Genomic DNA, 25,614 nt, shown 5'->3' on the forward strand with positions numbered 1-25,614 from the left:
AAAAACAAAAATCCAAACATAGGGCAGCTCTACTATGACTCACTTCACAAATTATTTTTGGTCACTGACATCCTTATGGCATCAGTTTTCTTATTTAAAGTTTCCCTCACTGTAATATGGATGGGGGGAGCGATGGGTCACAACTACAGATATCTCATTCAGAGATACTCGTATTTGAAAGAAACATGTTCTACCTACTGTCCCAGAAAACCCATTCCTAGAATCCTCTCAAGAAACACTCCTGACATATGACTGGTCCTCAATGGGACACACGAGGACCTTTTAGTATCTGTTCAAAGCCTCAGAACATGGATCCCCAAAGGCACTCTGTGGTCTCCTGAACACCTATGCACATGCCCCCCACGCTCCGAACACATAAAATAAAGAAATCTACTTTTTTTTAAAAGACTGCTCTTTCACCAGACTTTACATTATGTTCATTCTCTCACTCTTTCTCTCTGTCACCCCCTTCCCCAGACTCCCAGGGCCTCATTCATGTAAGGCAAGTGCTCAACCACGGTGCCTCATTTCTGACAAGAACTACATTCATGTGTCTAGCATTGTGAACGTCTCCTCCAATAAGAGCTATGGTCACTTGAAAGAAAATGTAGAAACAATAATGTCAATTCTCTAGCTCCCAATTTCAGTTATTTTGAAACAAAACTGCTTACCTGGAAAAGTAAACAAAGACAGCACAAGCCTAATCACTATCTCCCCTATCTCCTTGTTAGAACTTACTTTCTACTTAACCTATCTAATTTTGTTTAATCGGTTTAAAGTATATTCATCCTCAAAAAACTCTAAAACCCACAATTGTATAATTTAAATGGTCTGATTCAACTAAAAATTTTTAAAAAGAATGTCAAATGTATTCATCACCATAATTAATTGAAAAAACCGGGAAGTTAGATCCAGTGATTTCCATGGCATCCAACTAATACTACATATTAATCTCACCAACATTTAGAAGAATATAATCTATTTTCCCAAAAGCAGGCAAAAAAATCATTTAAAACTACAACTGGAACTAGTAAAAAAAATATTTTATGAAAAGTGAGTGGGATTGTACCATATATATGAACTTAAGTTTTTTTGTCATATTTTATCACCAATAATTCAGAGAACTAATATATAATAGTTTTAATACTGCAGCACTGTCCTCCCATTGTTCATCAATTTGCTACTGAAAGTATTATTAATTAACAATGTTAATACTACTTAAGGTAATATTAATTAATTGTTAATACTACCTAAAGGAACAAAAAACATTGAATATATAAATAACAGAATGCACATTTTCAAATCATGGTATTTCAAAAGGGAAAATACTACTGTCAGAGAGAATAACTAGGGAATTTACTTTGGTTTGGATAGTCAGTAATAGCATTTCAACAAGACTTGATGAGGAAGGATCTTACATGGGAAAGGACAACAGGAGTTCAAGCCCTGAAATAGAATACGGCTCAGCACATTAACCAAAATAACTGAAAGTTAGTGTGACTAGAGAATATTTAGCCCTTTGCATCTATAACTGGTGACTAATTCAAATACAAAGCATTAATAAACAGAAAAAAAAGATGGAATTTGCTTCTTTAAAAATTTCTTATAATAATGTTTCACAAATTGTGCTTCTTTTACATAGAAACCAATGTTAAAATAAATTATTTTCAGCTTAATGACCAAAGTTGGCTTAAATACTCACTGTGTACTATACACCAAGGCACTCCTAAAAAAGAGTTCTTAAAGTTTTCATAAAGGGTCGATTATCTGTATATAAATGTAAAATATCACTACATTGGAATATTAGGAAACATTTATAAAAACATTATCCTTAAATTACTTTCCAAGAAACACATACATCCATTTCTCTGAAATGTACAAATCTATTTATATTGAAATAGGATGAAAATTGTTCTGAGGCGAGAGAGAATAGCATGAATTAGTTGATGTTCTTTAATAGTAAAATGAATGGCTGGGAGGGAATCTTGTTTCTATTCTTATAAATCTGTTCAGATTTTAGAAATAAGACTTTCATATATTTATCTTCACATTTTATTCCAATTTCTAGAATCAAATTCCTCTACTCAATTAAAACACAATTTTCTAGCAGTAACTCTCAACCGTTTACCAAACTCCACAGGGTTTATTTAAGCAGCACACACCCCTTTAGTAATATCTTATGCGGTTTCAAAAATCATACTCCATCTCCTGAGATTCCCCCATCTCATGCCACGTGCACTGCACTAGAGAATCGTAATTCTAACAGGAACTGTAGCTGGGTAAAATGCTGACCAAGTATAGTTTTCTATCATAAAGACAAACTCTTAGGGGAGAACAAAATGGGCAATTGGACAGTAAATTGAGTAAATTACCTGGGATCTTAAGAGTATCTATTAATTTCTGGTGATTATTTGATTATTTTCTATGTATCTCAAATCCCACACTATAGTTTATAAACTGTAAGTGTTGATTATTTTATTTAACAATGACTTAAAAAATCAGCCTTACTTTTGCCTAGTACCTCAGCACTATCAACAAAAAGCTTACATCTTTTAGTTTCAGTTGATTAACTGAAAAAACCTGGAAGTTAGACCCAGTGATTTCCATGGCATACAACTAATACTACAATTGTGATACTATACATCACAATTCACTGTCAACACATTGAAAAACAACATATTCATCTATTTATGAACTAATAATTAGGAAAACAATCTGGAGGAAACACTTTAAAGACAATCTTCATTATGGGACCTGTGATTTATCATCTGATTCTAGATAGTATCCATTAACATCATTCACATCATTTTCTTTTTTTACAATAATAAATATGAGTAACAGGGAAGGTAAGTAGAATTCATGAGAAGCAAGATGATCCTGAAAGAATCAAATCTGTGATTAAATGCTCTTTATCACAACTCTGACCAACAATTCCTCATCTCTGCTCTATGCTAAGCATCTCAGCAGCTCATGTGTACAAAGTGACAATGGCAACCAACAAATGGTGAGATCAAATCTGCTCCATTTTCCCAATAAATTAGTAAAGTACTAAACAATAGCTGTAAACTGGTGTTTGAGATATTCATATATATATATAGGTGTATATATATGTGTGTGTGTATATATATCATTGTATTATAAAACGAAAGTATAGTCTACTTTTCTTGGATATTTCCTTTTATGTAAATCTGGAAACTAATTTTAAAATAAAGAAGAATTAGGGTAAGAAAGATAGTACAATAGGTAGGGTGCCTGCCTTGCTCAAGGTCAACCCATAATCAAAAATTAGCACCTATATGTCTCCCGAGTCCAGCAGGAGTGATTCCTGGGCACAGAGCGAGTAGAAAGCCCTTCTCTTCTCTTGGAATAGTGAGGAGAGATGCAGTCTAAGTGGTTTCAGTTGAAAAAAAAATAGATGAAAAAACGAAGAGAAGAGACCCCTACGTACTAACAGATGCCACCCCCCCCCAAAAAAAACAGTGGCTCTTATTTTGCAGATGTTAGGTGGGGAGCTGATGGCATACATTTTAAGGCGCGCGCTCTCTCTCTCTCTCTCTCTGTAGGGAGGGAGTTGAGGGAAGGTGCTCCCAAGCCATTGCTCAAGGCAAAGGGCTCCAGTAATTCTTGGGGACTACGTGGTTTGAGGGATCAAAACAGGTTTGGCCACATGCAAAGCAGGGTATTGTTTTTTAAAAGGGGTACTTTACTTTTCCCCCTAACTCCTAACTAGTGAGGAAGAGAATTCCATTCCATGATTTTTTTTTTTTTTGCCTAGACACTGCTCTTAGCATTTTTGTATCAGTCTGAAACGGCAGTTAAAAAGTTCCTGATTTTCTAGGCACAACTCAAAAGGGTCCTGTCTAGTTCCCGGTATAAGTTACTTCTCATCACGATTTATAACTAATATCCATTTACAAACATATTTAAGATGATTTCATCTCTATTCTCATGTCTGACTCTTCATTAACTTCATGAAGTGCACGGAAGGGATTATTGCCTCCTCTACCCTAAAGATGCAGAAATTAAGCTTGAAAGACAAGAGTGACCTGCCCAGTGTCCCAGAGATAATGAGATCTGGGTAGGATCAGAATCTAAATCATACAACTCAACCCCTTACCTTCACCACATAACACAAGGTTCTCCGAGTCCTGGTGTTGCCTGTCATCCCTTAACTATGCCTGACTGGAAGTCTTACTCTGATTAAATGCCCTGGCTGCAAAGTCAGTCAAGTTTTTGGTCATGACTTCATTTTGCCTTTCTTCCAAAGGCTGGATTATTTTGGGTCTATTTAGAATATAGGTGTCAAGCTAATTAACTTGCCACAAGTGCATTTAGCCTTACTTTTAAAAAGCATCTGCTATGACTGTATCTGTCATCAGTGACACTGCACACTGCGAGCCCTTCCAAAGTCTTCATACGTAATCATTAACAGTATGAGACTTCAGCTATTAGCTTGCAAGGCACACTAGAAGGGACTGCATCAGGCACATCAGGTCCAACTCGTTGGAAACTCTCAAAGCTGAAGTTAGTTTTAATGAAGACTTGAACAAATTAAGCTATCTAGATAATGAAACTTTTTATTACAATTTCCAAGAGATGAAGCTTAATACAGTTTGGTCCCCAAAGCATAGGGATACACTGAAGGTAAAGTTGGAAATAATGAGCCTCTCTTCCAAACAGACCACTCAAATATTTTTGCCCTTGCATTAATATATAAAAAAGCAAAAATAATACCAATTCAAAGGAAGACATTCAAAGGCATTCAAAGGAGAGGGAAAAAAAGGAAAATGAACCCAAATGATATACTAGGTTTATAAATTTACCATTTTTTAAGGTTTTATAATTTTGTGTGTCACACACTAATAAGGGCACAAAAATCTGCCATTATTGCTGACCAGGATATATATGCAAGTAAACCTTTACTTAGCCTGCTAGCACTGTAAGTCTGACTCTTAAAACGTGTTATCCGATTGTGTATTTAATTACAAGAAATAATGGTTCGGTTTTTGTTCTGAGTTTAAAAGAAATTAAATGCAGAAAATAAAACTCCAACGCATTTGTGCATTAAGTATGTACTCTGAGCTGTAACATTTAAATGTTTTTACTTTAAATTATAGATATTATCAGAAAAATTAAATTGAAGAATAGTGAGTGCCACAACACCTCATTTTCTTTAGGCTTAATGGGATAAGTAACTGACCACGAACCCAAAGTTTACCTAAAGAAGCTAAGGAAGACAACGAAAGCTAATGAAGCCTTGACTAAACATCTCTATTATCCTGGAAGAAAACTGAACATATTTAAGATTACCATGAACACCTGTATTAACATACTAACTTTAAAGACTCAGGTAGCAGGTGAAAATGTACAATATTTTGTTTGCTCCATAAAATTAAGAGCAGATTATAAATTATGCTTGCATGGGGCCCTATATTACGTACATTGTGTGTACTTTACCCTAGTTACTTTCTAATATAAAACGAAAACCTTTCAACCAATTCCCTCAAGGTGTAAATGATTAGATATTCTACACTGCAAGAGTAGTTTAGTATTAAGTATTTACTCCTGATAGCAAACTAGTTACTTCCATAGAAGCAGTTTTTCATATTGGCTTAATAAAATCAGTTTGCTCCAAATTCTATTTCTCCCTTCCTCCCTCAGAATATATTTGTTTCACAATTCCTAAATCTTTTTGCCGAGTGCAGATTTTTCCACAGTGGGTTCATTATTCAGTGTTTTGTAAAAGAGCAGCATGTAACAGCTAAATGACCAAGCCTTTTAAAATACTGAAATATTGTGATACTGATTATTCTGACATAAGCAAATGATTACTATTGGTTTGTTGGCTACAAACAATGGTGCCAGAAACTGTATAGAACTAATGATTTTCCAAGCAAGACTATAAATATTTGCCATTATTCTTGTTTTTTGTCACTATTTCTAAATGAGCAAAATATGAACTTTTATACAGTGAGAATGGTTTAGACTTGCCCTAATAAATCTTCTGTCTTATGCTATATTTCCATACCATTGAAAGAAATAGCTGATATTGCACAAAGTTTCCAAATACACTGTTCTCCAAAGTATATGCTTCATCAGCAATTTATTTTAACATCCACATCTCCTTCTCAAAGGGAATTGAAACTAATTATGTATTGCCCCAAATGCCTAGATACCACTGATACCATATGAATTCATATATTATTCAAAAAGGTGATTTTTTTTACTTATTAATATGACTCTTAGGTAAACTATATCTCTATTATAAGAGACTTTGCTTTGCTCCAAGAACAAACTCTAGGTGTAATAATTAGGGAGATATTCTTCCAATCTACCTACAGCCACTTGATTGCAAGACTGCTTATTCCAGAAAATTTTAACTGACAGAGAGGGTTTATTCCAATTTTTATCCAGTACTAAAACAGAAAGATAAAAATAGCAGCTGTTTGTAACTCAGAAAACAGGTAAAAGAATATTTTTGAGACTTAAATATCTGACTTCCCTGTAACCTAGACCTTGATTTTAATCAAATATATCAAGAAATCAAGCAACTGTTGATAGGTATATCAAATTTTCAATTTTAGGGTTTTTTTTTTTTTGCCACCCAAAAAAGTGATCCTAGTAAGCATAGCACCAAGAGTTAGCTACACCCAGGAGTGCTCAGGGCTTACTCCTGGCTCTGTGCTCAGGGTTCACCCCTGGCAGATTCAGGGGACTACAAGTGGTATGGCCCAAATCCGTATGCAAGGCAAACAGCCCAAGAACAAATTCGTTAGGCAAGATGGAGACAAACATTCTACAAGTCCAGAGCGAGGAGAAATCACAGGAGCTGTAGGGAAACAAGCAACATGAAAAAAAGGCAGGAAGTGGAGCTTAAGAAGGAAAATACTGAGCATGCATCAGGAAGGGCAAAAAAAAGGTCATAAAAAGAAGTAGTGGAGGAAAAGCAAAATATATTCCCACAATCCATCACCCAAGATAGTTTACCAAACATTTGCTATGTTCCTGGAATGGCACTAATTGCTGGAGCTGTAACTAAAATAAAGCCAGTGAATGTTATTCATCTATTAGAAAAAAATCATAAAATTGTAACAAATCACTGCCAGAGAAAAGTACTATAAGAAGTAGAGAAGGGGCTGGAGCAATAGTACAGCGGGTAGGACATTTGCCTTGCACGCGGCCGACCTGGGTTTGATTCTCAGCATTCCATATGGTCTGCTAAGCACCGCCAGGGGTAATTTCTGAGTGCAGAGCCAGGGTGACCCCTGTGCATTGCCGGGTATGACCCAAAAAGCAAAAAAAAAGAAAGAAAGAAAAAAGAAGAAGTAGAGAAATATATTTTAGATTGAGAGATCTACTATTTTCTTTGGAAGTGACAGCTAATCCTGGTAGGAGCCTTGCAAAAGTCCAAAGACAGAAAGGAACTTAGGATATTTGAGGGACTGAGAGGAAGCCAGTGTGGCCAGGGATACAGAAAGTCAGGAGTGAGTATCAGAAGAAGCAGCTTGTCCTGTCAAATGCAGAAAAAAAAAAAAAGACGAAGACTGGGAAAAGGCCACTGGCCTACTTGATAAAAGTGAATTATCAGTCACAAAAGGATGAATTTCATTGCATATAAATTTAAGGTTCTGCCATTTCATTTTCAGGGCCTCCTGGGAATTAATGTGCTACATATACATAGATGTATTATTATATACATATATAATATATATCCCTACACTTTCCATATTTTTAAGACTCTAACTTAACAGTAAAATCATCCAATCTTATAGTCTAAAATTGTTCACCCTGCCTTGAATTAATCCAAACAAATTCTAACTTTATCACAAAAGTTAAGAATCAAATCCTTGATAAAAAAGATTTTTGACAAGAACAGATGATATAAATCATATCCTGATATAAAACAGGATATAAATCACAATGGACTAAGTATCAATCATTTAACCAGAATTGGGTTTGAATCCCAGTAGCTAGTGCTTACCTAACGTGTCTTCATGATGAAAGAATCAGAATATATTCTGAGTCATTATATACTAGTAAGTGCCATAAAATAAGAAGATAGACTGGTACAAAAATGAAAATCAACTAGAAATTAAAGTGCACCTGAATAGTGAAGGGAACCTTCAAATTGAGTTTAGAGAGAACATATTAATACCAAAACTATATCCCTTGAGACTTCACCCTTAGCAGCAGCATTTTGGAGCTAGCAGTTAGAAGACTGTCCGTGTGATCTATTGCCTTAGTTTCAACATGAGCTTAGTAAATATGCCACACAACTGTGGAATTTAGGGCGATAATGAAAGACCATCTGCAGATTCCTGCTGACTATGAAATGGACAAGTAAAGTAAAGAAGAAAATGAGATCCTATGATGGGAAGTAGGAAGAAGAAATGAGAGAATCAAGTACTGATTTTAAAACTTTAGAATTAGAGCAAAGAAATAGTAAAAGGGCTATGGCACTTGCCTTAAACACAGCTGACTCCAGTTCAATCCCTAGCACCTCATATAGTCCTCTGTGTGCTCCTGAGCACAAAGCCAACCCTGGAACCCCAAATAATAATATGAAATCTTAGAAAAAAGCAGAACTCAATGTAATCAATTATAAGGCATGCCCATATTTGTTAGGTGGCTTAAACGTAACAGATATAAGGTCCTTAAAGTTAACAGAGGGAGAGAATCAATATGATCTCAAGGGAATTAAAATAAGCACTCTATCTTAAAGAAATTAAAAGAAATCTTCACTTAGAAGAAAATAAGATCCTAGTTAGAGATCAAATCAATCATGCTAGAAGGTAGAAAAGAAAGCATGTATAAATAGAGAATCAACACCACTTTAAACAACTGACTAAATTTAAGGTTCTGCCATTTCATTTTCAGACTCTCCTGGGAATTAATGTGCTACATATACAAATATGTATTATTATATACATATATATATCCCTACACTTTCCATATTTTTAAGACTCTAACTTAACAGTAAAATCATCCAATCTTGTAGTCTAAAATTGTTCACCCTGCCTTGAATTAATCCAAACAAATTCTAACTTTATCACAAAAGTTAAGAATCAAATCCTTGATAAAAAAGATTTTTGACAAGAACAGATGACTAAAGAAACTATATCTATCTATTTATATATACATATAGACAGACAGACACATGTATCTACATACACACAATGGAATACTACTCAGTTTAAGAAAAGATGAAGTCATGCAATTTGCTGCTACATGGGTGAATCTTGTATCATGTTGAAAGAAGTTAGTCAAAAGGAGAATGATTGTTGCAGAATGATCTCTCTCATATATGGGCTATAAAAATAATGTAGGAGACTAACAAATACCCAAAGGCAGCAGGAACAAAGAACTAGTGCTAAGCACAAAGCTTAGGAGCTAGAGAGATAATACAAGAATTAAGGTAATTGGTTTGCATGTGGAAGACCCCAGTTTGACCTCCAACACCACATATGGTCCCCTGAGTATGTCCATGACTGGTCCCTGAGCACAGAGGGCAGATCAAATCAAGTGCTAAGTATCATGGGGTATAGAACAGAAACAAACAAACAAAAAATATTTTCATGATATATACATATATAAAATGTGTATATGTGTGTGTATTTCATTTACATTCCTTTACTTAAAAATTTAAAATGTTCAATGTTCTATTTAAAATACACTTTTATTCTCTATATATGGTTTTGTGCTATTCTTTCAAAAGCTTAGGTTAACATTCAAAAATACCTATATTTTAAGTGTATGGTTTAATTTTACACTTTGAGTAGTAAATATTCATATTCAGAGATATTTGGCAAGACTATGATATGTTCTGGATAAGAGAGAAGTGCAAGAAAAACTTAACTCTCTACAAAACATAAAACTAATGGTCACACCGTTGGTTAGATGTATTGTTGTCTCTACAACTGACAACATTATCATTCACTTTTGTGATTAGAATAGCATCTTTTATGATTGAAGAACTATGCAAAATATAATCTGCAAAACAGGCTTATACAAGATGAGACAAATCTTTCTTCCACAAAGATAAATGGTGGGCAGTATTCAAGGATGAAATGTATGATCTTACTATGATCATGCTGGCATAAATCAATTATTCGTGACCATTTCAGATGGTGAGAATCTCCCCACCCCTCACCCAGCTTAAATTTCCAAATCCAAGTTTACAAGAACCATGGAAATGTATTTGATTAAACAATGTTCCAAAGCAAAAGAAATTTTTTTCACCCACGCTTCTCTGGGTCACATATTGCAATTTTAACCTCTACTACCATCATCTGGGTGTTTTAAAAGAAATTGCCTTTGACCTCTGTCTGTCCTGCTTCTGAACCCAAGAACTTGGGAAGAATTCAGTTTTGGAGAAAAACTGGAGAATACAAAATGACTACAAAGACACCTTGAAAGCAGCACAAGACAAGTCACAGTATTGGATATCTGCTATGATAAGGCAAACGGGAGTTCTGGAGAGCAGTGGAAATGGATTTCCAACAATCCTCTTCCAACCATTACATCCTTCCTCTCCTATTGAGCCTCTGATACAGCTGGTAACACACCCCTTAGTGCAGCTCAACCTTCAGTGAAGCTGAATAAAATCTAGAACCACTGCTTTTGAGTTTGCCAAAAATGATGTTCCATAGATCTACAGAAGTTATGCACGTTTGTGAATGACACACCAACCAATCTGCTAAAACCAGACAAATATTCCTATTCTTGAATTTCAGGGACATAGTTAAAAAGGACAATTTCAGGGACATTATAAAATAGATGCATGGCACTGTCATGCCTACCAGAACAAAATCCTTACCCCTTCATTGCCTCCAGTCAGGGTAGCAAAGGCATAAGATTGTGGACAGGAACAGAGAGTCCCATGCTTAGAGCGACCATCCTTAATTTGGGGCTTATGCTCTCTAGGTCCATTACTTCAATTCATATTAATTTCTGAAAAACAAATCTGCATTGTCATTTTACACTGCCTCCCATGCTACCAACTATCCATCTCCATCTCTTGCTCAATCTGAAGAAAGTTCAATTTCCTGAATTACCTGTAACTTAGAGTATTTATCACAAGTGACTGTACTCTAACTTTGAAGAGTTGGGCCTTCAATCTGATATTTTTTGGCATACAGGTGAATTTTCTTTGAACATATTACTTTTATATAATAATTCACATCAAGGTAAAAAGCTAAATAATAAAGAACATAAAATCTCACCTTTTAATATAGTCCCAATTAATTTAACATCATTCCTACGAGTAACAACTATGAAAACATACCTTGCATTAAGGAAAAATGTAACTACATACTACATCCCTAATACAAATGATACACAAGATAAATTATATATATATATATCTTTTTTTTTTAAGTCCAGATTTTTGTGTCTACTGGAAGAGGTAGAGAAGATCCTTTAGAAGTTTTCAACAAAGAATATCAGTGGTGGACCACAGTGATAGTCCAGGGGTTAAGGCACATGCCTTGGATTTAACTTGTCTCCTGGGAGACATCATCATCATCATCATCATCATCATCATCATCATCATCATTATCATCATTATCACTATCATCATCTAGGTAGCTCCAATGATTATTACTGACTTCATTTCAAGGCCCTCAGCTTAAAAAAAAAATCAATGTTACTCCTCTATTCATCTACAACAAATAATCTTAAAGAAAACCAAAACATACATAACCAGCTGGTTAAATTCTAAACCATTAATAGACTCAGAGAGGAGTTCAAGAGAAAGATTCAAAGTGTTTACCTCTCATTATCCATGCAAATCAAAAAAAAAAATCTATGTGTTGTTTCCCAATCTGTTAAATACAGAAATGTCTACAAAGCTTCCTAAACCTTTTACAAACCTCATACTTTGGACTATATCTTCATAGTTATACCTCGGGTTTCTCTTCTTTTGGGATCATTCTATTTTAGAACTCTGATATATACCATTTTTAAAATCGATCTTCTCTTTCCACATTTCTTGTTCATTTACTTCATCTATACATATGTTCTTCTGTTTCTTAAAGAATGAAAATATTTAGGGTTTCTTAACCCCTCTGTCTTATTTTCCAATTAAATAGGTCCTTCTCTTTACCTTCTTCCCTGTATGACATCCACAGTACAAACCTTTTAATCCTCTAGAAACATTTTTAAATCCTTTACCTTGCTATCCATTCATCACAAATGAATTTTGTCTAAACTAAAAAGCTTAGCCTCATTCACAGTACCTGCTATTCCCCTACTCCAAAGATTTCACTCATTGATCCCCATAAAAAGTTGAATCCCTTACTTTTGACAATCCTCCCTGCCATTACCCTCATCTAGCCATTCCAGTGGAAATACTACAACAGTCTCAAAGTTGGCCTCTAAATGCCTTCAGTGTTTCCCTTGCAAGTTTATTTTTTAAGTGACTGCAAGAATAACCACCCTAACATATAGTCAAACTGAAATATGAACGTGCTTCAGAATTTCCTTAAATAAATTCCATCTAGTCTTAACCAATTGTTAACAGACTCTGTTTTATCTTGTTCCACCCTACAACTAGCATTTTTCATCCCAGATTACATAAAATATCTACAATCCTACTTAAGTCCGTGTATTTTCTCTCACCTTTAGACTTGTACATATGCCATTCTCTTGCTTAAAACTCTGGCTCCTGGCTCCACTCCATCCCCTTCTCTGCTTAACACAGCCAACTCCTTTCTGGTATCGTCATAGACCTTACTTCCTGCAAAAAGCCTCTCTTATTCCTCTCCATGTGAATATTTGTGCCTCTTAAATTTGAACATACAGTAGCTGCACTTCCCATCATAACACATTTAATGATTTAAGGATGAATTGTCTATTTCTTCCCCAGATTAAGAAGTCTAATGCAGGTACCATACCTCTATTTCTCATTTTACCTCTAAATACTTGTCGATTCCAAGTGTCTTAATGCAATTGAGTTTTTTTATTCACTTTTCAAGCTATATTTTTTAACTTCTAATCCCCAAAAATTCAATCTGCAATACATTCTATGAAAAAAGAACTTATTTGTATAAATTTGAAGTGCTCAGATTCAGGAAGCTTAAGATTTAAGAACTAAAACTATCTTGACCACAGCATTATGGTTTTAATGATTAAATCTTTTTGTTCTTCAGTAGTTAGAGTTTTCAGAGTAGTTCGAAGCAACTTCTAAACTAGTTCCCAATTCTTAGCTTTCTGTTGATGTTCAAAGAACTCCCAAAGGGGAAACATAGACGCATGATTCTCATCCACCACTTTAGCTTTAATAAATCTCATCTCTACACACAGACATCCAATTTTCTAAGGACTATCAAGAAGAAAACTGAAAAATTTGTACCAAAATGTAGTGACTGATAACTGAATGAGGGGGCTGGAGCAATAGCACAGCGGGTAGGGCATCTGTCTTGCACACAGCCAACATGGCCGATACAGGTTCGATTCCCAGCATCCCATATGGTCCCCCGAGCACTGCCAGGAGTGATTCCTGAGTGCATGAGCCAGGAGTAACCCCTGAGATTGCCCGGTGTGACCCAAAAAGAAAAAAAAAACTGAATGAGTTGAGGTATATAATGAAATAAAAGTTAAAGTGGTCAATGACAATGAGAGTAATAAAAAGAAGAATAGTAATATTACTGTACTTTTATATGAAGCATTTTCAAACGATTCCCAACCCACCCACCTCCACAAAACCTGAAAGCTGCACTTAGAACTATACCATTTTGCCCTTAGGTCAATCTGGATCCTCCTAAGTACATTTCTTCTCTTCATCAGATCTTACAGTGAGGATACACCAACATTCTAAGTCCTGTTGCCTACCCACACAATAACAGACAAAAGTCTTCTCTGAGTGCAAAGGAGACAATGGGAAAGCAGCACAGAACCCCATCATGTTTCATGAGCAGAGACGCTACCCCCAAAGAATCAACCGGTAACAAACAGTTATAAAACCATCTATTAGGGACCACAGAGACGAAATGTTGGGGATGTTTAAATAATTCAAAGAAATGATGAATAAAAAGCCAATAAGATATATGAGAAATGAGAAAACTTCATTCTAACCCCCTAATAAATAGTGGATCTGTTATACAGGTATTAGGCAAAACATTTATTTAAAATATGTTTCACAGGGCCGGAGTGATAGCGCAGCGGGTAGGGCGTTTGCCTTGCACGCGGCCGACCTGGGTTCAATCCCCGACATCCCATATGGTCCCCCAAGCACTGCCAGGAATAATTCCTGAGTGCAGAGCCAGAAGTAACCCCTGAGCATCGCTGGATGTGACCCTAAAAGAAAAAAAAAAAAGAAAAAAAAGAAAATGTTTCACTTGGGGAAGAGAAAAAGAAGTATTACTAGAACATGTTCATGTTTAGGACATGAAGCAACATCATTTTCTCATACTCTGCAAATCATTTTGAATATAATTTATTTAAAAATCCATTAAAATCCATAAGAAATTAAAGCTTGTAAATCCAGACAGTGGTAAATATTAAATCACTAATAGCAGTCTCTAACCAGTAACAAATATCATTATGTATATACTTATACAGATGAATACCTACTAATGAAGTAGAATTACAAATACCTGCTAGTTAGTGAGGATACAAAAATCAAAAAAGAAGGGGCAAAGACAGGAGGTACGAAGAAAGAAGGAAAGCTGGAAGAAAGAGAAGAAGAGGGTATGGAGAAAGGATTGAAGAAAGAAGGGAACTCTTGAAATTGTCTCAAATTCTCTTCTTATACCCTGCACAAGATAAATAAGAAATATTGTCTTATCAGTAAAAATAGTCAAAGTTAAGACTGAATTGTTTTGATATCATTAGACTCACCTATCATTACTTGGAACTTCTGATGAATAAACCATGAGCAGCTTAGAAGAATGGGGTTAGAAGGAAGAAAAGAATAAATGTAGTAATTCACACTGAACTATCAGACATTCAAATCTAATATAATAGAAGCAAGATGAGTATCTCTTTCTTCCCTTCATTAATTCAATAGGCTTAAATCATCAAGTATTTATTATTCATAATTACTATGCAACATTCAATGTGTTGCCTCATGGATATAAACATCAGTGATCTCAGAAGAAACTGGTCCAGGTTCTGACTGTGTCTGAATACATAAACCCATGGAATAATGAAAGAGAACGAAAAGCCTTAAAATTGATTATTTGGGTCCAAGAAAGAAAAAAATAATTAATCTACAGTTTCCTTAGCTCAATGCTAATTAATCAAGCATATAATATGCATTTTATATACCCTTCAAAATAGCCCCGGGGTATATAAGTACTTCCATTTTTTTTCAAAAAGAAAATAGAATTGAGAGGGCTTAAGTTATTTGTTCACACTAGAAATATTGATACATTTAGGATCAAACCAGTCAGTCAACATCACTGACCTCCAAGATCCCAAATTTGAGAGGCTCAAAAGAGAAAAGGGGTTCTGAATCTCTTCCCAACCTTTTGGGCAGAACTGAAAAACCCTGGCATTATGCACCTTGAAGAAGAGTTATTAGGGAACTTGGGCTGTATTCTATAGCACCACCTAAAGGCTATCATAGATAAATGAGATAAATACAATGTACCCCTACCCGAAAACTGAACCATGGTTTGAATTCTGCAAATCGATGGCTAAAGAATCCTCTCTATAACAAGAGTCAAAACATGTGAACTGTATCTGATCAGGATACAGAACAGAGAATTCTGCTGAACATCAAGCAAGTTGAAAGTCATAATTATTATTCATTCCCAGTCTGAGTCTCAAACCTAAATGAGCATGAATTTTAAGAAAAAGAATCCTGCATTACTTAAGAAACATAACACAATGAGGCTGGAAAGATAGTACAGTGGGCAGGGCACTAGCCTCTCACGTGGCCAACCTGGGTTGAATCCCTGGCAGTCCATATAGTCCCCCAAGAATTGCCAGGAGTGATCCTTGAGTCCAGAGGCGGAAACAAGTCCTCAGCACTACCAGGTGTGGCTCCAAAACAAAACCAATTTTAAAAAGAGAAGAAAAGGATATGTAACAAAAAACTTCACCTCTCAGTCTTATTAGGTGGCATGTATTCATGGGACTTGGGTATGGCCTTTTATTTGTATAGCGATTTCTAAAAAACACCAAATTATACTTAGGGTAATATGCATTCAAACAAGAAAGCCTCTAAACAAAGTTAAAGGGAAACCTCTCCATGTGCTTTTCTTACCATCAAAGTAAGAAATGTTTCAAGTACTTCAATAGTCCATCCAAGTCTAGCCTTTATGTCTTCCCTGCACAGAGGAGGCATTTCCTAATGTGATGAAATGGTATTCATTACAGGGTGATCAGAGAGGTAAGTTGACAGAGGCTAGGAAAATAAAGAGATCTTATTAACAGAGCCTGTTGAGGCTGAGAGGAATTTCGGAGGGTGCCAAGAGAAAGGTTTCAAGTAGTTAGATGGATGAAAAAGCATGACATCAACTCCATAAAGAGGGTGAATGTATGAATTAGACAAAGAAGCTTGCTTTCTACTACAATTAAGTGCTTACTATTACGAGAGCTAAAAACTCTTCAAAATGAATAAATGGGTTAAACAGTATGGGGATTACCTTTTAAGTAGAGCATTCTAACTATGCTTCAGATCATGGGAATTCTACAAAATCACAAAGGAGAGAATTAGCTGAACAAAATAGTTTAATTTAATGGGGAATTTATTTCAAAAAAAGGAGCTAAGGAAAATTTCTGGAGTTAAGTAATGACATTGAGAAATTGGAGACGTTTATGTAAAAGAAATGACCAAGGATAAAGTAATAAGAATTTTCAGAAAGACCTAGAAAAAATGAAGATAGAGACCTGAGGCACTTTAGAAAAAGGAACAAAGAAAAATGTAAGCTCTCTCTCTATAGGAAATAATTAGAATAGTAGAATTTGACCTAAATTAAAGGAAAATATTACACATGGCTATGAGTATAAGCAGAGAAACACACACACACATACTCCTTCCTACTTTAGAAATTCCCCCAAAGACTAAGATCAAAATGTTACTTCTGTTCCTTTTCTAGTCTAATTAAAACATGAAATGTTGCCTATTACCTGCTATCAGTTTATGCATATTATGGGTTAAATAGAAAAATTAATATTAATTGAGAGTGTCACTTCACTGCAACATTTATTTTACTAAGTTAGAAGAATGGTGGTTGTTAAAACAAGGCATAGCTCCAAATTATATACTGTACCATATATGCTCATCTGCGGGGAAAAGCCAAAGTCTTAACCAGTGTTCCATAAAAAGATGCTCTTATAAACTCTGAAATCTAAGCCCTAATTCAGAAATTAAATTATGCAAGACTTTAAAACTATAAAAGGATAAAAATTATTTTAAAAAATGAAACTTTCTAATTATAAATTTCTTACAAAACCTCCATTCTGTTTTTAATTCTTAACTGACCTGAATTACATTTTTTAAAAACAAAAAGCCCAGAGTGGCTGGAGTCACTTTAATTTAAATTTCATAAGAAAAAAGGATCACCATGCACATTCCCTGACCAGATTGTGTGTGGCCTTATTTATTCGAAATGTTTGATTCCATATGGATTTCTTCTCTTTTATTTATGACTTCCAGAAAGGATGCTTTCTAATATGTTAGCAATCAATTTGAAATCTGGGTCCTGAGAGCACAGAATCTCAGGTCTGCCACCTGCCACCTGCAACATTTTCTAGAAGGACCAGGAAAGGCAAAGTGCCAATTTCTGTGTGGAGCATGAACCAAGCGTGAGCCACAAGTGGGTGGTCCACTAAGGAAGGGTTAAAGTTCACAGAATAATTTGGAAATTATTCTCGGCTTGGATTGCGCTGATGAAACCTGAGAATACATCCTTTAATTAGAATACAATTTCCAAAGCAGCCACTCCCTTGACTTTCCAGAGCTCAGTTATTCTCAGAAAAGTAAAAAACAGCTACATCACAGTGACAGCTAACAGTCCTCTAAAAATCATGCCTCAAATGTCCAACAAAGAAGTCAGGATGCATCCGGGAAAAGAGTTGCTAGAAGCTGCCAGCCCTCTAGCCACTGTCAAGAGCAGAGAGAGAAAACGGCGCCACATTAGACAGACTCATGCTCCTCAACTTCTTGTGTATGTAACTGAAAAGGTCCATGGAAGCTTGGAAAAAGAGTGGGATGTTCGTTTGAAAAGGTTCCAACACCCCCGCTGAATTCATTTTTCTGATGCTCCTTCCGTTCAGCCAACCTCACGCTATAGTCGGAACTCTAAAACCAATCCCCACGACAGCCAACTGTTCGGTTGTTCCACGGTGCTCAGGGAGCCACACAGGACTCTTGGAACAGGAGCCAGCCTGGTTGTGACTCACCACAGATGTTCCCCTCCTCCTCTCCAAGCAGCTGGGAGCCACAACCTTCTTTCCAAGGGCTATTGTTATTGCAAAGATTTGCTGGGCCCCAGAATGTGCCAGATACCAGAGCAAGAGAAAAACACAGTTCCCAAACCATGGAACTGAGAGACAGTAAATTACGTGGAGATGGGAACAACTTTATGGCAAAGGGAGAAAAGAGAAAGCGGGCAGGTCTAGTTCAGGGAAAAAGGAGCTGAGGGGCAGAAGCTCTCTTAGTATCAGACTTTTAATGCTATCCAGAGTTGAGGTGGATTTCAGAGCTGACCAAAAAAAAAAATGTTCCATTTTGGCAAATCCAGATAATCCTATTTTTCTGCACTTTCCCCAAAGCAGCATTTGTTTAGTAAAATGTGAGCAGGAAAAATAATCAAAATATAGTTTCCAAAATTTGAAGAGTCTTATGGAACTCACAATATTTGGAGAATTTTTGCCAACTAATATTTCAGTCACAGTGACATAACTGTCTCTGCCCAATTTCTTTTGTTGATCTCTTTATCTGTCTGTTTTGCCAGCAGTCCACTCAGATGGGGTCACAAACCTCTCTATCTCTGCATTCTGTGAGTGCTTATTAGTTGGCAATGTGGCAGTCTTTTCCAAGCCCCTCAGTGTCCCGTGGCACAGGCTGCATCATTATCTCAATTAAGAAACTATTTCATGCAATTTACAATACCTTTTGATCACTGTCCATCACTGTCCATTTAACAAGTAACAGGAGTTAGAGAGAGTAGTTCATTTTACATCCATTCCTTTTAATGGTATGAATTCTGGGACTAAAATGAGTCGAACCAAATCACATAAAAAAAAATCTTTCTTAATATTTTAAAATGACCCTCCATATCCTTATGCAATAGTACTTGTATTTTGTTTTTTTTTGTTCTGAGTTCTCATTCATGTTTTCCTAGCGTGGGCCTGAGGAAGGAAGATTAAGAAAATAAATCAATTAAATGATACTTTTGATTCTGGGGTTATGAAAAATATAAAAAAAAAACTATATTCTCCAAATTATGGTCTCAAATTTGCCTTCTAAGACCTCTTCGTGTCCTAAGTTTCCAGTTGTTAAGAATTCATAATAAAATAAGCTAGTATCTCACAAGACCACAGGTTTCATAACAGCAGAGTCAATATTTAGATAAATACAACCAATATATGCCTGAAGGATAAATGTTTACTTGAAATCATGTTTATTTGATTCTTTGGAAGAATTTATATAAATCTTGCTTGCTTATTTCTGAGTCCCATTTCCTTCCTATCCCCTACTCCAAGACAAAAGTGTAAAAAAAACATAATGGCACTAAAATTAAACTAGAACACACTTTTAGAACTTTTGTTTAAAATTTCCTTCAGTGGTGTTTTTACGGTTATTGTTTGTTTTCTACTGTTTTAGGTTATTTTTGTTTTCCAGTTAAGGATAGATACTATCAATAAGAAAGGATAATGTCCAAAGTTTCAAAGCAAGTGTAAGATGTAATACAAGTAAAAGATCTAGCCTATTAAAAGTTATTGAACTGAATATTCAAATTTGAAGAACACAATTGTTTTCCAGAAAGAAATTTTCAGTTCATCCTGAAAACTGCAAATGTAACTTGCATATCACAGATGAGAATTTAAAAAAACTGATTACTATGCACCTCAAGGTTTGGCACAATGAGGATATTTATACTCACATATTAACTACAGAGAACAATCCTCTACCTGGCAAATCCACCTGGAACCAAAAAAGGGAATTTAGGGATCCGCAAATAAATTCTGGATTAAAGACAGAAACTAACTTATGATGAGATTTCTAAATATTACTAGAATTGCAGAGTACTTCTAGTCCTCAGAGTTGGAATTTAGGAAGAAAAGGAAGAAGAAAAGAAGAAATCAGATAATGATTGAGATGCTAGTAGTAAAAATGAAGCTTGGAATCATTTGATTATAAGAACGGTCATCACTACAGCATCATCAAAGTAGATCATTAAAGAACAACTTCAGTTCTGCCTTGCTCTTGTCTTCTTGTGATCACTGTCCATGCAGATGTTTAGAGCTGCTTTACTCTCACTTAGCTGATGTTCAATAAAAGAAATAACAATTTGTCTAAATCTCTCTGAAGTCTAAATTTCACCTCTTCTTTCTATCTGAAGAAGAAATGAATGTCAACAGTTATTCACATCCTAATAGTTCTTAAGTACTGTATTTTAAAATGCACATGGAAACACTCTCAGATAAACTGTTGATAGATATAGAGGATTTAACTGAGAGCATTTTCTCTGAGACATATCTCCAAATAATCTAAATTTCTCTAAAAATACTTACTTTGGATGAGTTCATCATCTGAACAATTACCCCAGATACACTGATCTTGTATCTCTCCACGTGCGAAGCAGTTACTGGGAGCCTGAGTTCCATCTCTCTCAGAAACTTCTTTATCACATTTTTCTAAATAAAAAAAATGCACATTATTATTAATAAATGCTGCACAGATTTTTTATATTTTTTATTTTATTTTTTTCCTAAATGTCTTTAAATCTGTCAAAATTTAAGGAAATGGGAGTGAGAGCCATATCGCTACTGATCATTGTATATGCTATTCACTCAGCAACAGCGTTACTGAGCATCTGTACCAAGGTTCAAAATAAAACAAGTGTAGAGTAAAAATAATATGGGGGCCCAAGAGATAGTACAGGGAGTTAGGTGCTTGTCTTGGACAAAACTAATAATGGTGCATATGGTTCTCTGAGCATCGCCAAGAGTAACTCCTGATCATACAGCCAGGAATAATATAAGATAGTTGTGTGTGGCCCAATTCTTTACCCCCAAATAATGAAATGAATAATGTGTTAAGATTATTGCTCATAGACAGATCATCGTCACTCAAGTGATCTGCCAAATAGAGAAATGCAGAAAGGTTGTACTAAGGATGTATTATTTCATGAAGAGGATGGGGGCAAAGGAACAGAGACCCTCAAAGAGGATGAAAATGAAAGTTCAACTGCATTTGAATGAAAAACAAACTCTTAGAGAAGTGAGTGTTTAGTATAAAAGACTTATACTAAACTATACATAAATATATGGGTTCTCAGGGGAGAAAGCCAAAACTGAAAGTTAAGTAACATCCTACTGGGAACATAATAACCCAGGCAAAAAAGCAGATTCTAAAGCAAGGTTAAAAAGGAGTGTTAGAAATTCAGAGTGCTAAAGTAGTTCAAAGGAAGAAAAAAGAAACTCATCAGAATCGAGAGATCAGGAAGAGTACTAGGGGGAAAAAAAAGTGGAGAGATGCACAGTGAATAGTCTTTAGAAGATTAGCAGGAAGTTTAAAAGTAGAGACATGAGAAAGGCCATTCCAGGTGGAAGAACAGCATGGGCAAACTCTAAGAAGCAAAGAGTTGGGCAAAGGATCAACCTCTGTCACCTTCAGGAGGAACTGTCAATGTTTAACAGGGACAGTCAAGGTAATTTGACATATGCCAGGGTCAAAAATCTTAAAGCAAGAAAAATGTCTCAAAGTCAATATTGAAGTTTTATAAATCCTTTAATCATGACCATGCATAGGAAGATTAATAAATTTGTGCACACCTATAGTGCTTAATCCTAACTGAATTTTTACCACTTTGGCATGGGGTAGAAGAAAGTAGAAGGGTTTATAAAAACAGATTTGCAGGGACCAGAGAGATAGCAGAGTGATTAGGGTATTTGCTTTGTATGGGGCCAATGCAGGTTTGATCCCTGAGTGCAGAGCCAGGAATAAGCCCTGAGCACAGAGTATGGCCCAATAAGGGGGGGGGGGGGGGGGGGAGGGAGGGAGGGAGAGGGGGAGAGAGGAAGGCAGAGGGGGAGGGAGGCAGGGAGGGAGGTTGGGAAGTAGAGAGAGGGGGAGGGAGGGGAAGAGGGAAGGACAGAAAAATATTCCTGGGCTTCAACACCAAAGATTCTACTTCAACTTAAGATATTCTACTGCACTTACTTCCTCAAGAATCACTGGAGTACAGAATAATTGCAAGTAAGCAGGAGAGTTTAGTAAGAGTAACTTAATGGGAGTTTGTACTCCAGGCAGAAACTACTGAGAATTTGATCAACTGGACAAGTAATAAAGGGAATAAATGTAAGAAAATAAATAGAGGTTTGCATAGACAATCAGAGAATTGAAGTTGTCAGAGTTCTCTTAGTTTGGATTTGACTGGGGTCAAATTCCTCTAGTCCAGGAGAATTCAATAATTTTAAAGATATGTGTTTATACTCAGTAAGATGGCCAGGCAATTTGAATAGCAAGTGGACACAACAAATTATGAGATGAAGCTCAGACTTTCAAAGGATAAGTTTAGTGTTTAATTTGAATTTGCAAGTCACAAAAAAGTTGTAGCTGAAAGCATACTGATGGCTAAAAGTCATTCAAATGAATGGGCTTACAGAAAGAATGTATTTCACAGTCAGCACTCAGAAGGGTCTGTCCAATGAGAAAGGACTCAGAAAACAAAAGAACTGGGTGATGTGAACTCATGAAAACAGATAGGAGAGAGATTCAAACAGAAGCTGCTGGTCATCTGTGTTAACACATCCAGAGGAAGGAAAAAAAATTCTGCATATGCAGAAATGTCTCCAGTAGCATGAAGCTTCCACAGCAATTATGAAGCTCTGCCACAAAACACATTTCAACACATACAAATACATGCAGACCCACCAAGCCGAGTCCTGAGACTATGATCTCTGGGGGGGCAAAAAAATGGATCTTCAACACTAAGTCTTTTTAGAAAGCAAAACCATATTCAGATAGTAGTAAAATATTAATTAGAAGCATGTTAAGCCAAGATGTTTTAGATTTATGTAACATTTATTCAACATTATCATAGAGAATATAATCTTCCTGACATGTGCTAGTTTCAATTAGAATCTTTTCTTTTTAAACAACCCCAGAAAGTTTTCCACTGCCAAAGTCAACTCGAGACCTTTCTGAGATTATCACCAGATGAGGATTTTAATGCGGACTTGTTAGTAAACATGAACTAAATTGTGAGCAGAGTTCTATATATCTGCTTCTACTGTTATGAAGCTATCTGCCGCCAGGTGTCATGCTAGTAGGCTTGATTCAATTAGTAACTTTAATTGAAGCTGAATGAAATTAATTATATAATTTTGAGCTGTTCAAGTTTAATTCCATTAAAATTAATTCATGAAACGAGGGCATTATGAAGCATTGCTGACTAAAAGAAAATAGGTATGAATAAAGCCTCTAGACACACTTGACTCACATTTGAATCATGTCCAATATTTCAAGTGCTACACACAGACCCTCTCAACTCTTCACTGAATAAATGAATATGTCATGTGGTCCATATACACACTGATTTAGTAGTACCCTACTGGTAAAAATACTAATAAAACTAAATAGTGCCAGCTCTTCTACCTATTCTAAATATGTTTACCATGTGTACTTTTAAGGTTTCCTTATCAGTGAATTTCTGAAACTGGAAGACACCCAGAGTTTAAAAAATAAAAAATATTTTTTTTAATTTTTAAAAATAAAAGCTCAACTATCATTCTCTTCTTCATTATAGTAAAACAATAAATGACATGCAACTGCTATTAAATCATAATAAACAATCTCGCTATCTTTGCCTCTTTGAAATCAAATGTCATGTCTCAAAAGTTGGTATCAAGTTCTTACTAAGATACAGTCCAAAGCAAGGCTTTGGTTCTGAGTGTGAAATTTAAAATGACCTGAAAATTCTCTGCTTCTGTAAGCTAAGTTTCCATTACTACCTGACTGTTTCAACTTTCTACACAGGTATATAGTTCTATTAACATTTCTTTAATATTTAAAGAGGCTGGAGCGATAGCACAGCGGTAGGGTGTTTGCCTTACAAGCGGCCAACATGGCCGACCCGAGTTCGATTCCTCCGCCCCTCTCGGAGAGCCCGGCAAGCTACCGAGAGTATCTCGCCCGCACGTATCTCGCCCGCACGTATCTCGCCCGCACGGCAGAGCCTGGCAAGCTCCCCGTGACGTACTCGATATGCCAAACACAGTAACAACAAGTATCATGATGGAGACGTTACTGGGCCTGCTCGAGCAAATCGATGAACAACGGGAGGACCGTAACCGTGACCGTAATATTTAATAGGGTACCTCTTTGGTAGAAGCATAAATGTTGCTCAGCATCCTAATACTGAAGAAATGCACTGTAAAAATTTTTCAATAGATAGTCATTAGATGGGCACCATGATTTCAGTCACAGAACACAATTCCAGTTTAATCAAGTACTATCTGAGTTCACAGAGTTTTGTAGTTGTAATTCACACCTCCTAAGGGTCTGAATGACCTGTGTCATTGGCAATCAAGTAATTTCAGTGGAGCACAATATCAGTCTGTACCTTTCTATAACATTTATACCTACCAACAAGCCCAGAGACCCCATTTAGCAATTCTATCATCTTAATAGTGCTCGTTTTCAGCCAACAATTCTTTATTACATCACTCTTTAAACATAAAGACAATTTCAAACAGTCCTAATTCAACTGGGAAGATAGGCCTGAAAGTGGGGAAAAGATGTCATCATCGAAAATGACCAGATTTGAGAAGCATCTGATGTACTACATGATTCAGAGAGAGAAAAAGGGGTCAATCAAATACTGAGGTAGAAGTTTTGCTTCTATCTGCTTATCACAGTAATCAGAAACTATAATTTGACCTAACCACTTACTAGCATAGAGATATTTGGTCTGTGTCAAAACAGAGAGAACATAAAACCTGACTAATATATAATCGTGATCTGTCCTGTTAACAAATGAATCCACAAGAAGCATGTTTTAGGGACAGAGAGAAAGTGTAGAGGGTAAAGTGTCTGTCTTGCATGCAGCTAACCAGGGTTCAAATCCTGGCACCAAATATGTCCCCCAACTACTACCAGGAGATCACTGAACACAGCCAGGAGTAAGTCCTGAGCACAGCAAAGTGTGGCTCCAATACTAAAATAAAAATGGAAGACTTTTAAAATAGCACTAAATTAAAGACACTGCTAAAATTAAAGGTCAAATTAAAGGCTTCCAATCAGCTAACTTCCAGAGTATTCCTACTTCGAACACAATAATGCAGAATCTTGAGACAAGGTTAAAAAACACAAACCCAACTGAGTCGCTGACAACAAATCCTTTAACAAGGGATATCCAACATACACATGAAACAATCAAGCAATGGCTTACATAGGAATGAAAACTGCCCTGGGTCATAATGCTGGGTTCTGAC

General features: G+C 35.9%; 1 protein-coding gene across 1 annotated transcript in view; it reads right to left on the bottom strand.

The window, feature by feature from the left end:
* MDFIC (MyoD family inhibitor domain containing) overlaps window positions 1-25,614 on the bottom strand; it is a 94,675-nt gene that overhangs the window by 49,939 nt on the left and 19,122 nt on the right. Inside the window, exon 2 of the mRNA XM_056118227.1 lies at window positions 20,689-20,811. Within this exon, the coding sequence (XP_055974202.1) occupies window positions 20,689-20,811 (123 nt within the window). The remainder of the gene's footprint in view (window positions 1-20,688; window positions 20,812-25,614) is intronic.

The sequence above is a fragment of the Sorex fumeus genome, unplaced genomic scaffold, assembly GCF_029834395.1.
Source record: "Sorex fumeus unplaced genomic scaffold, SorFum_2.1 ptg000037l, whole genome shotgun sequence".
NCBI lineage: Eukaryota > Metazoa > Chordata > Mammalia > Eulipotyphla > Soricidae > Sorex > Sorex fumeus.